The sequence below is a fragment of the Neopelma chrysocephalum genome, unplaced genomic scaffold, assembly GCF_003984885.1.
Source record: "Neopelma chrysocephalum unplaced genomic scaffold, ASM398488v2 Primary Assembly neopelma1_23, whole genome shotgun sequence".
Taxonomy (NCBI): domain Eukaryota; kingdom Metazoa; phylum Chordata; class Aves; order Passeriformes; family Pipridae; genus Neopelma; species Neopelma chrysocephalum.
Window position 1 is genome coordinate 15,019,111 of NW_020897691.1, and position 15,061 is coordinate 15,034,171.

The window sequence follows — 15,061 nt, forward strand, 5'->3', positions numbered from 1 at the left end:
ACACAGAGTTACTATTGCTCTCTTTCATACTCCCCTCACCAATATAGCAAATTTTTTTCATTCCTTTTAATTAATTTTCACACATTCTGTCCTCAATGACAAACAGCAATGACTTTGAAATGACCAATTTGTATACACAAACAATGTCATTGTTTTATGAGCCAGTATTTCAGGGCTTAAAACCACATATATTTATCTCATTGCTCCGAGTTACACCCTCTTGAGCTTTCCTCAGCAATCTGAGTTTCCCCTTGGTGTTTACACACCCTTCATGCTTTCAGATAATCGCTGCATCCTTTCCAGTCCCTTTAACCTTCATCTAGCCAAGCAACAGTTGTTTGTTTAAATTTATTCTCATAAATCACATCTTCCCACAGAAGTCAAAAGGAACGTGTGATGCACTTCTGGGATCAAGTGTATTAGTAACTTTCAAAAACCCAAATCTCAATTACTTTTTGTTAGGCATATGTTGCTACAGGATACACATTGTACTGAAGAAGCACATTTGGCCTTCAAACAGAATTGCCTAATTATTAAATCCTTGCAAATGAACATTATTTTTTTCTGAGAACTAGAGATACCAGCCTACTCTACATATACTTAAACAAAACAACTTTATCAACATGGAGCCAATGCAGCAACCTCACTGCCCTCAAGGGCTGTTGTATCATCATCGATGCAGTTGGTTGAGTTGTGGAGGGTAAATTCCTCCCACTCACACCACCACAGCCTCAATAATCCTTCTGTTCATGAATTTCCCAAAATATTTATTGAGAGAATAGCTTGGAGGTATGTTTTCAGCAATGCTTAAGCCTGTTTTCACTTGTCTTTTTTCTTTTTTTTAATTACATTTTGGGAGTGGGTTGGCCAGTGCTTAAAAGCTGGAGTCTCAGATAGACAGCTTCCTCTCACTTTAATTAGTTTGACAGGCACTTCTACTTTCCAGCTGAGCTGCCCTAGCTGGAAGCAGCTGCTTGGTGGAATTACTCCCCCTCCTCACTGTGTTACAGAAGTAATAAGTGTCTTGTGTCCCTTCAATGAATTTATGGATGTAAAATGCACGGTGTGTGTGCCTGGCTGCATAGAGATGTTTCTTTCTTTTCTCTATTACTTGATGAAGTTTTATGAAGTGAAACATGTCATTAACAATATAGGAAAAATAAAATGTACAGATCGGATATGATTCTCCACTCCTTTCTTAACTCTTGTTAGGGAGTGTAGAGCAGGTTTTAATACATTTTTCCATGGCAATTCGAAACTCTGATTTGAGAGGAAATCTGGAATGATTGATTGTACAGTTCACAAGGTAGTGAAGAGTAAGGCTTCTCCAGAGGAGCACAGGCTCTGTGAATCAAGCTTATGCCCATGTTTACAGCCACAGCTGAAATGAATACTTATCATCTTGACTACATTGTCACTGTCTTGTGAATGCTTCTGATTTCAGCACTGGCTTTATGATTTATTTAACATCCTACAACCTGCAGCCAGTGATGTAAAAAATTCAATTTGCTGCTGTTTTCTAAATAATGGAAATGTAAATTCTGGGGTTTATTTTCCAGTAAAAGGATGAAGATGTGACCTAAGTGCACCCTGATGACTTAGACAATTGAAGCTGAAGCACTCCAAAAGTCTTACTTTCCAAATTTCACTATATTTAAATACAAGTGTAATTTTCAGGTGTCTGACATCTGTGAGTTTTGAACACTTATCATTACAACAGAAACTGAAACACCATTTGCAACACAACTGCTTGCCTGCTTGCTTGTCAACTGCCATTTGTTTTCCCATAAATTATCTCTTTATGTACATATCTGGGCTTGCTGCATGGCACACAGGTCAGCTAACCCAGGGTGCAGCTCTGAGATGGGGAGGACACACGTTTTAGTCTGATGAGGTACTCTGGAGAATGAGCAGGAAGCATTCAAAAGGAAAAATAGGGCAACTGTTTGCAAAGTGAGGGAAGAAAGCTGATGGGAGCTGTTTCTAGAGGTGGAAGCAGGAGGAGAAGCTGGTGATGGAGCAGGAGTTACCCCAGCAGAAACTCATCAGAAAGAAGAGGTTGAAGCCAGTATGTTGTTCTCAAGTGGCTGCAGTAGGGAGAATTGATCCTGGGCTGACATGATCTGCAAGGAAACATCAAATTATCACATCTGGTCACCTGTGGCTAGCTGAGATCATCGGGCAGGCTTCTTTGGTCAGCTTCTGCATTAACTAGGCCCACCTACTCCTTCACTACTAATATATCTATGTGACTTAGGACATAGTCTTAAAAGTGACACGTCTGAGCTCAGTTCTGAATCCTTGTGGAACTGAAAATCAGGCTTTGGTAGGGTCTGTTTGCTCCTTGTTCAGACAGGTGGTGGTGAGAGGGAGTGCATTAACTTTTAAAGAAACCCTTGAGGAAAAATTTGTGCTCTGTTATGTTTTGGGGTAACATTTAAGTGGTAAATTGGGAAATGGATATTAGGTGAAGTGTGGATGAGGTGACTTTTGGGTGGAAGTGATCTGTTCTGGAAGAGAAGCGAAGCAACTTTTCTTCTTTCGTTTTCTTCGAAGTTTCTACCATTGGCATGTTTGTGTCACGCGTACCTTGCTGTAATATTTTGCCAAGGACAACTCTGTAAATTTTTATCTCTGTATTAATAGCAGGCACATAACTTTTTTTTTAAGATCTACATTTGCATTTCATATTTGGTTGCTTTTGCAAAGATACAAATAATGAGATTGAAATTAATGAAATCTCTTGGGTTTCTTTTTCCAGGAAGTAATACTTTTTAAAAAAGTTAATTTCCCTTTCAAAGGGAGATGCAATAAGCATCATCTCTGAGGTGCATCCGTTCTTATTTTAAAAATGTGTGCTGGTCACAAAGTGAGTAGCAATGTGTCACTCTGTAAGACTGGCCATCTCTCGGTGCGCTTCCCAACTCTACAGCCAACTCGGTGTGATACTTATGTCAGCACTGACATAAGCACTGAGCATCTCCAAAATACACAGCTATCACACGCTATTAAGTTGAAGCTTATGCTGCTTTTATAATGTGCTTTGAGATCATCAGACTCCTTTTTATTAGTAATTTACTAAGAGTTTCAACAAAGGAATCAAAGGGTACTGCATTTGGAAGAAGGAGAGGCTGAAGTCCTATTCCCAGTTCTGAGGCTTGTTTTTCACCTTTTTCACTTCCACAGTTCTAAAATTATTTGGGATGAGAGCAGTCAAAGGACACTGAGCTAAACAGTTCTGTCTCTATGTGTTTTGTAAGTCTCTTATAAAAAAGATTTGTATGCATCCCTTCTAGCAGGCAGTTACGAAAAGAACATAATCAGTTGAGTGAGCTCCTGTGAATGACAATGCAGAGACTAGCCCTAGATATCCCAAAGGATGCTGAAATCCTTTTTAATTAGGGTTTAAAAATTTTGAAATAATTAAGGTTTAGAAAAAATTGTAAAAAGTGCTGCAGAAAGCTAAGACAAAATGAATGCTATTTCAGTGTTAATAGGAAATAACAAAGCATCACAGCTGGCTTTGCCATGTGGCTAGAGAAGAAGGGATGCTGAGTTTGGGTGGAGAAGGCAGAAGTAAATAACATTAAGAAGAAAGAGTCTTAGTAAATTTTGGAAATTCTCCAGACAGTGTCTGACATTGCAGGAGGCAGCTGGAGTCCTGATCTGCAGGCAGTTTTGGAGTGCCGTGCTGTGCACCTAAGCAGGATCATAGCTGTGGTTTCCTTAGGGATGTGCACTCCTCACCAACTCCTCACCAGTTCCAGCTCCCAAAGCCCCTCCACTGGCTGAGCTGGTCCTACTGCCTCCCAGCACTGTTGTGCTCCACAGCAGAGAGGGGAACTGGGCAGAATATGAGAGACCTTTGTGGAGCACACCTGTGAGCAGGAAGGGAAGGATATTAACCTTCCTTTCTCCTTATGAGTCAAAATGTATCCTTCCAGAAGGGCTGTGATACTTGCAGTGGTTAGATTTGTTTTCCTTATATGATTTGTCATGCAAAATCACAGCCACTGTATTTTAAATGAAGCCTGCCAAGCTTAGCAGTATTTCGGTGTCTACTGAGTGTGGTGCTAGCCCAAAACATTAAGGCTACTGGAATGATTTTCCTGGACATATGCCTCTCCCTCCTTCTAATTTTTTAATCTAGTAAGGTACTGATATCTAGGGGAATGATGGATCAGGTGTAATGTGGAGAGTTCAGACTTTTATCAGAATAAAGCAATTCGTTGCTCCTAACTGCTTTCTACTGACAGAATTAAACAGACTTAACTCCATCTGGTTTGTGTTAGGCATATTAGTGTGCCATTCTTGCTGTGATGTGATACTCGTAAGACTGGGAGCTGACAGCTAAGCCTCTAAAAGAATAAATAACAATTTCTGACTGTACAGGATAGAGTATATGGTCTAAATACTGTCTCTTTTAAAGCCATAAGGATAAGTACTGTCTGTATCACTTTCAAAGTCAGGAATATTTTCTTTAGTTGTTTAACTGGCAGATGATGCTGAAACATGATCCTTTTGGAATATACAGAAGTCTGATGTGCAAATGCACATGATGGATCTTGCTCTCTTATAGTATCCCTGTACATACTAGGACTGTCTGAGACAGAGCAACAGCCTGTCTGTCAGATCAGCTGATGGGTTGAGTGTGTGGGTCTCCATCCTGCCTCACAGTAGAGACTTTCTGAAGCAGCTGCCAGCATGTCTGCTCTCTGTTGAAGAGCAGTTGCTGGCTCCTTTGGCTGATTCAGGTGATGTAGAGAAACCCACTCCAAAGGACCATGCTACCAGAAATAATAATATTATGTAAGTAATTCTTAAGGAAAATATTTTTAAAATGAAGTTCAGGTGAGAAGTAAAAGAAATGATGTTTTAGAAGGAAAATGTAGCAAGGACAATAAGATAAAATTGTTTCAGGATGGATATTGATGAGTTGATGGGATGGAGCCTGCAATGACTAAGGGTTGCATTTCCAATCAAAGGTTATGATGTGAAACTTTGCATGTTTCAATTTGATGACCTCCACCAAGGGGGAAGAGGGAAAGAGCTAAAAGAAGATGCAATCACTTCTAATAGTGTGTTGCATTGTGATGTGATTGTGTTAAGCATTTTAGTGCTTTTGCCGGTCACCTGTAGTGGCTAGCTGGAATTTTTATTTCTCCCTTTCCCTGCAGCCTCTGTGCATACAATGGCTTGCTTATTTATTTCTCTGAAGCTTTGATGTTCCAATTTAGATTTGATATACTGGGCAGGGTGTTGTTAGTGATGTTGAGAAACCTTATATATTTTGTTCATGCACGCAGAGTTAATTGCCAGGTCTCTCGAGCAGGAGGCCATTACCCTGAGGTCACCTATCAGGAACCCATGAAGTCTGGTGTCCATTTACTCTGTGGAGCATGATCCCCTTTCCAAGGCAACCTGATCTCTCCCTCTTGCATATAGTTTAAAATTGATATCAAAGTGCTTGAGATTGTTTATGGTATAGATTTTCTGGATTAAATGTTTTTGATGTGGAAGACAGCAGTTGTGATAGTCTGATTATGATAGTGCATGTTGGATTTTCCAGTTTATTTTGATGCATATTTTAATTTTTCATTATTAAATGCTTTGTTGAAACCCTTGTGTCACTTTTGTATGACACTGTGGTGAGATGGCACACACTACTTTGGGACAGAAAGATTGTCATCTTTTGCCTAATGACCCAGGTGTTTGAGGTTTGTGCTTTTCACACAGAAAGGGTTTGTCCTGCTGAAGGCCATCTTCCTAAACCATCAGTAAAGAAAGAAGAAAGATGAGTTTCTCTATGGCCCACTTTAGCCTGGAGCTAGGATTCTGCTCTGAGTATTCCTTGAGAAGAAGATCCATCTCTCTTGAACTTGGAGTACTCTCCAAGTTGGTTAATCCTGCCTGGTTTATAGATGTGGGGAACTCTTATTCACTGTACACCTACATGTAACTGATGGTGTGATAGGAGGATATGCTCATATGCACAGTGCATCTGCCATAACTCGGCAAAACTAGGTTGACCACATACGTGTCAATTGTCTCCATCTCCAGTTTAGAGATTTGCAGAGAACAACTGCAGGAGCTTCATAGCCACACTGTGAGTGCGACACACTGGGGAATCATATGAGGATTGTTGCCCTCCTGCCTAGTGCTGCCCTCAAGGTGCACAATGACCGTTTTCCAAGATTTCCAAATGCTACACACCTCATCAGAGCTTCTGTGATATGTCACAAAAATTTCAGAAAATTGACCAGATTTATTTCTTCCCAGTAGCTGTACAGAGGTCCAGCACAACACGCTTCTAGAAAGCAGTCTTTCATGGTTGCTTGAGTTATCATCTAGACAACAACAGATAGAACTGCAAACAAAAACTGTATTCTAGCATGCCAAATCTCAAATAATTTGTAATTTTGTAGCAGCAGTTGTAACACAAATGAAATACTGCACTCATAGCTGGGCTTCAAAACCCTTGTAAGACTTGAGTTTCTGCTTGTTCTAAAACTCTCATACTCTTGTTGCAGTTGCTTTTGTAAAATACCCTTGGCATTTAGTTCTGCAGGACATTGGCATCATTAAAATAGAGGAACCCTGTGATATGTAGAAGGAGGGTGTGGTTCTATTTGAGGTAAGAGCAGGGAATATTTTAGCATGCCATATTCATTGAATGTCTTGCAAAAATGGCATCTTGTGAAAGTCTGAAAATGAATAAATACTATAATTGCAAGACCATAGAAGATGGTAGCTATTGTAAACTGCCATGGATTTGTTTTGATTCTCTCATGTCCATTTGTTTTTTAAAGCAACTGCTCCTGGAGTCAAGATCTTTCTTTCCTTATCTCCGTTTCTTAAAATCAAAGGTTCTGTGTCTCAGATAAATTAAAGGCTGAGGGGAAGACTGTCACAGCCATGCATTATGCTATTCTGATGAAAGCTGCTGCCTCCACAAAAGGGATGACATCGTGGCTCAGGAAGCAGCTCTTGGACCACCACAATTTATAATCTAGTTTCTGTTACCTGTACTGCAGGGCTGAAAAGTGTGGATATTCAGGACCTGCTTCTGTAAGTGGTGTAGCCATCATTGCACAGGAGCAATGACCTTGGTTGGCAGGGAGGGGCAAGGCAAGTGGGAGTGATGCCTCTTGCACCTATTTGATCTTAATCTATTGCTGCCCAAGACACAACAAGGGGGTTTTAGACTTTGTGCTGCAAAGGTGTTGGTTCATTTGTTTTTTTTCCTTAATATGCATCCATCTATAAAAAAGACAAAGTACAGAAGAGAGCATGCATGAGGACCCCAGAATACTTAAATTCTGAGATCAAGTGTGCCTTTTCAGATATTTTAAAGTAGGTTGATATTACTATTGTAAGTGGTTCAACATGAATTTCAGAGGGTCACTAAGTAAATTATCCCTGACTAATTAAACCAGTTTTGAGTTATGCAAGCCATCTCAAGTACTGAGAGACTTCACTGACACGCCTTTATCCTCATACTTCATAGGCTTATACTCATGTACAATTTAAAGGTCAATTAGAAGAGATTTTATACCTGGCTTTGGTCTTTCATTATTTTTCATTACTAGTCAGTAATAAGATGTATTACATAATGTGGATCCTAGAGGAGGGTCAATAAAATTGTGCACATTTCTACATGATTGGTGGTTTCTTTACCACTTTCTCTCAGCATAATTCTCTTTTATTTTTTCTGCCTGTGCTCCCCACCTCCTTTTCTCTGTTCTGTATGTGCTGTTCACCCCTCCAGCAAAAGCTGCAGTAACGCAATGCTTTAAAAAGTCTTGTCCCTTTCTTTGTGTAGCAGTTGATGAGAAAGGAAGTGTTTTGACCAGCTTTTCTCTCCAGTGCTAGTAAAATATGCAATCTTAGCTTTGAGGACAGAAAAAGAGCATTTCTGAGAACGTAGAGAGAAGATGAAGAGTGCAGTCACCCCACTTTTCCTCTATGCCTTCTCCAGATACTATTTTTAGCCCTGTTAGCAAATGGTATCATTTGTTGCTCCAGCCCTTCCATGCCACCAGTGGTGTGCAATCAGTGTGAGCCTTTTCAGCCGTAGGGCTGGTAAGCAGACTGAGGGGAGACCCTGGGGCTAACCTGGGAGCCTGGAGGGGAGCACAGGTTCTAGGCCAGTCTCTGAGATGCATTTGGGTGGTGCAGGGCATGTAACATACAGCCTGGCAGCAAGCAGGGCTGGAGGGATGTTGGATAATCTATTGACTGCTCAATGGTGTGAGCTCTCAAAATCCATTTAAATACATCACTTTCCCCCCCCCCCAACCTATGCAGGTACTTCCAATAAATGGCAGCTTGAAACAGTAGCTTTTCAAGAATCTAACCATTTCAAGAGTTAGGAATGAGCACTAAGAAGAAAGGATTTTCTTGCTGCTGATCACAGCAGAAGCTGGGAGGTGTGAGGTGGTGGACAGGCCGTTGGTCAGCATTCTCCTACTGAGCTCTGCTGCTCCTTCCATCCACGGGCACTGGGGTTTGGCCACTGTTATTTAAAATGCCTTCCCCAACCACTGCGTGTGTGTGTGTGCGCGCATGTATGGGCACTTAGCAGTCTCCAAGAAGGATGCAGGAGCATCCCTGCTGCTGTCTGTAATTAGCAGTTATTTAATTTGACTATTAGGGGGGTAGGGGAGAAGGGGGTAGTACCAGGAAGCATGAGGCACCGACGGAGAGGAGGCAGCGTTCCCACAGTCCCTCCCCAGGGGCGATCGGTGACGAATCAACTCTCCTCAGGAGAACGATGCGGTCCTGGTACGCAAACTAAAAACCTGAACTACCGGGGCGCCCCTTCCCCTGCCGCCCTAACGCGCGGGGCTGACACCACTTCCCGGCGGCTCTTCCCGCGGTGTTCAGAAAACGCTGCTGGCTCGGCCACCGGAGCTCCCGGCAGGCAGGTGAAGCGCCGGCACGGGGGGAGCCCGGGCAGCAGCAAGAAGCGCTACCCCGGCTACCACACGTGTCCCGAGACAGCCTCTCGGCTTTTGGGGTGGGCGAAGTCGCTGGGACCCCGCCGGGGCGGCGCTGGGGTCCTTTGTTGCCGCCCCGGGGCGGCCACGGGCGACGGGTGCGGGAGGAGGGGCTTTGCGCCGCCCTGGCACCGCCGGCCGCCCTGTCGCTGGGTCGAAAGTTTGAGGGACGGCGGCGACGGGGCCGTCCCACGGTGTCCCGGGGCGGGCCGGGCCGGAGCGGGGCGGGGGAGGCATGGCGGGGCGGGGCGGGCCGGCCGCAGCGGCGGCGGCGGGGAGCCGGCGCTAATCCGACGGCCGGGCCGGGGCATGGAGGGGGAGCGGGAGGACGGCCCCGCCGCCCCGGCGGAGAGCGGCACGTCGGAGGTGTTCGCCCAGCTGTGGGCGGACGTGATGGGCATTCTGGTGAGTGCGGACGGGACGGGAGCTGGGAGCAGGGCGGCCGCGGGGCAGCCTGCCGCGGGACGGCGGGGCCAAGGGGTGCCCGCCTGGTCTCCCCAGCACCTGCTCCGGAGTTGGCCCCAGCTGGAGCGTGCCCTCGTTCCAGCGTGCGGGCGCTATGTCCCAGAAAAACTGACTCCACGGCTAAAGCCAAGTGTTGCGTCGGTGACCATCGCCGTGCTGGAGTAGAGCTGTCAGGGCTGTCGTGCTAGAAGGGGCGGATCGGCCGCTCCGAGCATCGCCGAGGAGCGGGGCCCGGGCAGGGGCTGCCCACCGGCGGGGACACACCCGGGAGCGCCGGTTCAGCCGGATCAATGGGCGCATTGTCCCGGGTTGCTCCGGCGAGCTGCCGGATTCAGTGCAGTTTGGACTGAAGGCGGTGTCGCTGCAGCCTTTGCATCCCACGCACGTGTTTCGGGGGGAAGTCTCACGCGTGGGGGGCACTCCCGCGAGTCCCCCGGGCACGGCCGCCCATCCCGCAGCGCTGCCCGGGGTCCCGCGGCATTCCTGGGCGCCGGCTTTGGAGCTCTTAGTCCCGGTAGTTTTTTAGAGGCGAGTTGCTCGGTTACGGCCCGCGGAGTTTCTGCGCCGGTGATCTTCTGAGGAGGGGACTAATCCTCGTAATTCACTGGTTACAGACAAAAGAGATGGCCCCAGTAACGAGGGCTCAAGGAACTACGTTTAATGGGCACGTAGCGTACCGACAGGACGGACTGGATGGCAAACAGTAAAAATACAGGAAGAGTCAATCCTTTATTTCTACTTGCAGCGAGAGAATATTATTTACTTTAGGTGCAAGATAATAATTACCGCAGAGGACTGCCACTCGGCAGAAAAACAAATACTAATCTTATATACGTACTGGAGCTGGCGGCTTTCCAGGGATACAGGAATGTGATAATCAACAGTGGAGTGCCTGTTTATTCATTTTAAAAGCAAATGAATAGGCTTGATGCACGTTATGTTCTGTTGTTAACATTTAACTAGCAGACATTCAAGAATATTATGAGAAATACTTTTTGGAAAACTGCTGTGGATCGTAATGAATGGTAAACCCATAGGATCTAATTCAGAAGTGTTATAGAATTGAACCAAGAATTTAATTAGCATTTTATACTGCATTTCTTTTTACCACATGGACTTTATAGTTAATATTCAAAGTCAGATTAAAAAACCTGCCTCATTCCTTTTCTTCATAGAAATTCTCCATTTAATAGCACCCAACTGCATACACTTTTTCACTGTTAATGATTTTAATCTAAGAATGCAAGCAGAGTCAGTTCTGCCAGTTTGTAGGGAGCACACAGTTGGTACTTTATGAACAGTCTCTTTCTCTCTTTTTCTGGCAGGTTTCAGAACTGCATTTAGTAAGAGCAAAGTGCTATTGGATGCCCGGGAAGGAGTGTTTGAGGAGGCCAGACCAACAGCCTAGCATGCTGAAGCTCAGCACAGAAAAAGATCTGATTCTCACACAACTAATAATTTGAATAGGTTTCTTTTGGCTATACAGGCTAGTTTGCTTCCTGAGAAAACAGCTATTTAATTTTTATTTATCTTCTTATAAAACTATGCTGAAGTCATTTGTCTTAGAGTTGGTCGGTTTTACAGAAAGACATCATCTTGTGACTGTGAAGTTGCTGGTTTATATCAGTTGCAAACATCACCCAACACTATTCTCTCTTTTTTCGTTGGTGTTTTATGTTGCAACACAATTAAAAATATGGAAAGACACCCTTGCATTAGGTCTCATAAAATAACTTATTAGAGGGAAGACAGAAGCTCTTCTTGCTGCAGGTTGTCAACTTTCTTCAGATTTAGGTTTTTAAAGAGTTTCTGGTCTTTGGAGCTGTAAAATAAGGTCTTAATATGAACTGAATATAAACTTCTTTGGTGCTCTGTCCTTGTTTGAAGGCAAGGAAGAGGTAGCTCCAGTGCCATTTTCACTGCTCATCTTTGTGGTACTTAGTCCCTTTCAAGCCTGGGCTGAAAAAGGGAAGCAGTAAACTAAACTTGTGCCTTCCAACTGGAAGTCTGTAGATGGTTGGTTGTGGTCCACGAGGCCTCATCAGAGACCTGTATAGCTGGCTTACTTCTTTTGCATTGTCAATTATGTGAGAGTATGGATCTTAAATTCCTGGGATTTATAGCAGTTCATGATCCAAACTGTCTGGGGAGCACAAAAGTAGACATTCACTGGGAATGGCTCTATGAGTGAAGAAGTAGGTGTAGTGATAGGTTGGCTAGGTTGGTCCTGCAACAGCTTGAATGCTACCAAAGGAGTGTATTAGCAGGGGGAGAGAGGCAGACAAGATCTGCTCTTGTGAGACACCATCTGGAGTACTGCATCCAGCTCTGAGGTCCTCAGCACAGGAAGGACACCGACCTGTTCGAGCGAGCCCAAGATAGCTGGATGGATGAAACACCTCTCCTGTGAAAAAAGGCTAAAAGAATTGGCATGGTTCAGTCTGCAGAAGAGAATGCTTTGGGGTGACCTAATTGCAGCCTTTCAGTCCCTGCACGGAGCCTACAGGAAAGGTGGAGAGAGACTTTTTACAACGGCATGTAGTGACAGGACACAGGGGAATAGCTTTAAACTGGCAGAGAGTAGATTTAGATTAGGTATTAGGAAGAAATTCTTTACTATGGGAGTGCTTAGGCACTGACACAAGTTGCCCAAAGCAGCTGTGGATGCCCCATCCCTGGAAGTCTTCAAGACCAGATTGGATGGAGGGCTCTGAGCAACCTGGTCTAGTGAAAGGTGTCCCTGCCCACGGCAGAGGGGTTGGAACTAGGTGATCTTTAAAGTTCCTTCCAACACAAATCATTCTGTGATTCCATGATCTTGGGAGGGAAAACTAGAATGAAATGAAGAAAGGTGATCATCAAAAGTTTGTTGATTAAATGAAAGAGAAAATTGCATTCTTAAGCCATGATTGTAGGATGATGCAGATTAGAAAGGACCTCAGGCAGCATCTAGCCTGTCCTCGAGCTGAAGCAGGCAGAGCTCTGAGGCCCAGTGAGGTTGCTTGGGGCTTTATCCAGTTGTGTCTTGAAAAACCTCCGGGGACTGAAACTGCACAGCCTCTCTGTGCAGCCTGTTCCACCATTTTGCTGTCCTTACGGTGAAAAAGATGTTCTTCATAAAAGTGATGAAATGCCTGATTCTGCCCTCCTCATGCTGAGTAGTTAGAGCAGTGGGGAAGTTGTCGCCTTCCTCCCGCTGGTCTTGCTGAAAGGCTTGTGGACCGTGCTGGTGTCTGTGGTGGTGTCTGCCCTAGGTGCTGGATTAGGAGAAGAGGCCATGGATATCAGCCCAGCTGATATTCACTACTAAAGTTACTTAAAATACCAGTTGAGCCCCTCTCACTCAGTGGATAAATATATTTCATTCTTTGTATATTTTTAATTAGGTTCCTTAAAATAGGACCTCATAAGCAGGAACCTGTGATGGCAGATCCCAGGTCCTGAGGGGAAGCAAATAGCTGTCAAGTGCTGCTTGTAAGCAGCATATTTTATGGACTTTGAAGTCACATAATAACTCTTTACACTTGACAAATACTGAGTGTACTTGCAGCTGTATATGATCTTGCTGAAGTAAATGTGGCTTTTCCCTTTTGCGCTTTTCTAATGTGATATTCCATAGGTGCAGCTGTGATATAGGTACCTCAAGGCTATTTGTGCTGTTAATGGAGCTCATTAGATAACAAAACTATACCTAAAAGCTTTTGCTTAGTCTGTAGCAAGCACATGTTGAAATGTATTGGATAATTATAATTTTCAGTGATTCAAAGCAACAGTGGATAGTGGAAGCATATTAAGGGTTTAGAAAGAGGTGAATTGTGAGTAGTAATATAGAAATTCTCTGCATCACCAAAAACTCAACCCCATAAAAAGGGATATTTTGTCCTAGAATCATGTATTGATGTGGTGATAGCAAACTCTTTGTTGTTAAGAGTCTGAAGGTTTTTGTGATCAGATCTGTGATCAAATCGTAACATGAAGTGAAAATCATGAACTTTATTCTTTTAAAGATGTGCTTTCAAAATATGGGCTATTGACCTTAGTACTGGAAAGACACTCCAAGGCCTCTCTTGTTTATGGGAAGTTCTTCCTTCTCACAGAGGAGGAAATATCTGGGTCAAATCCTGACATTAATGCAATCACTGACAAAACTGTGATCAGTTTTAATAGAGCAGGAATTTCACTGAAGGAAGCATCTTTTTTTTGGGATGCTTATTAGGGAGCTTTTGTCTTCAATGGCCAAGATGTCAAAGATAGAGCAGAACTTGAAAGAGATGCTATGAAATTAGAAGTCATTCCAGTTTTTTATTTCAAAGTGATAGTTTCTTGTTTCAAACAACTGAATCAATTAGAACAGCTGAAACAAAAAGAAAATTATTTCTTTTTGATAATATTTTGCAGTTATGCTAAGAGAAAACCAGTGTTTTCCCACCATCTGCTGTTAGCTAAAGAGAACAGAGTATTTTGAGGACAATAAAGCTCACTTGGCTTTGTACTGGAGCCCTGCTATTTAGATATATAATCTATCTTGCTTTCAGTGTTTCAGTGACTATTTGAATTTCTTATCAAAGTAATAAAGAAACAAACTGAAAGAAAGACGCCAGCTTATAATGCTACTGGATAACATGTAATTTTATACTGGCTAACATAGTTTGGGAGGAGGAACTTGATATTAAGCCAGGGAGCCTGGATATCTAAAGAGATCAGGGAAGTAGATCCCCAACTGATAAAAGCAGTTGTAGGAGTTGTGGCAGCTCACACCAGCCTAAGATTTCTTCCAGGATTGCTCTTTCTTAAACCATTATTAGGTCGCTGTGACCTGTGGAAATCTCTCTACTCTATTCCTCTCCCAGTGTCTTGCTGGGTGACTCTTTCTCTGATGTCTGCTTGGCACAGAGAGGCCACTCCAGCTGAAGCCATGGGTACTCAGCATGGCTCTTTGGAAAAGCACAGGCAATCGAGTAGCTGCTCCAGGTAGAATGTGCTTTTGAAAATGAAATATACTTGGTTTTTTTCTGATTTTTATTGATGACATGTCAGAAAAGTGGCTGCAGCACTGTGTAATTAGCTCAAAAAGCACTTCGGGACATTCCAATGCAAAACATTTTTTTTCCAACTTCTACTTTGGAGTATGTTTGTAAGCATATTCCAGTTGCTACAGTAAGGATAAACCCAGAAGGCCTGGACTCTGCTTTCAAACTGTCAGATATTGTTTTTTCTATTTTATAAAACCATGGAGTATATTTTGCTTTCGAATAAAGAAATCAAAACAGAGAGTGGCTGTCAGTTTAGGTGTTAGATTCAATTTTATAATAAAACTTAACCTGTTGCATCTCCTTTCCCTTTCCGTGCAATGTTATGCCTAGCAATGGTAATCCTTTTATGAAGAAAGACAGCTCATAGAGATAACCTTTGGTCTAGGCTTTTTCTTGCACGTCAGGGCACATAAAACAGATGTCTCCGTTAGACAGTTTAGTCGCCGCAAGATCCTACACAGTCAAGAATGATAAGAGTTTTTGGTTCTGGTGCCTTCTTCATTCTTTCTTGAAAGCAAATTCTTTCTCTTGCTGGTTTGCTTGGAAATACTCTTTTTCTTCATA

General features: G+C 43.4%; 1 protein-coding gene across 10 annotated transcripts in view; it reads left to right on the plus strand.

The window, feature by feature from the left end:
• SASH1 (SAM and SH3 domain containing 1) overlaps positions 1-15,061 on the plus strand; it is a 546,410-nt gene that overhangs the window by 415,449 nt on the left and 115,900 nt on the right. For 2 of the 10 annotated variants that reach the window (XM_027687785.1, XM_027687777.1), the window contains exon 1: positions 9,278-9,404. The exons of the other annotated variants lie outside the window; for them this stretch is intronic. In XM_027687785.1, the coding sequence (XP_027543586.1) occupies positions 9,309-9,404 (96 nt within the window). In that variant the 5' untranslated portion in view covers positions 9,278-9,308. Of the gene's footprint in view, positions 1-9,277; positions 9,405-15,061 lie in introns of those variants that run through there. 10 annotated transcript variants of the gene reach the window in all.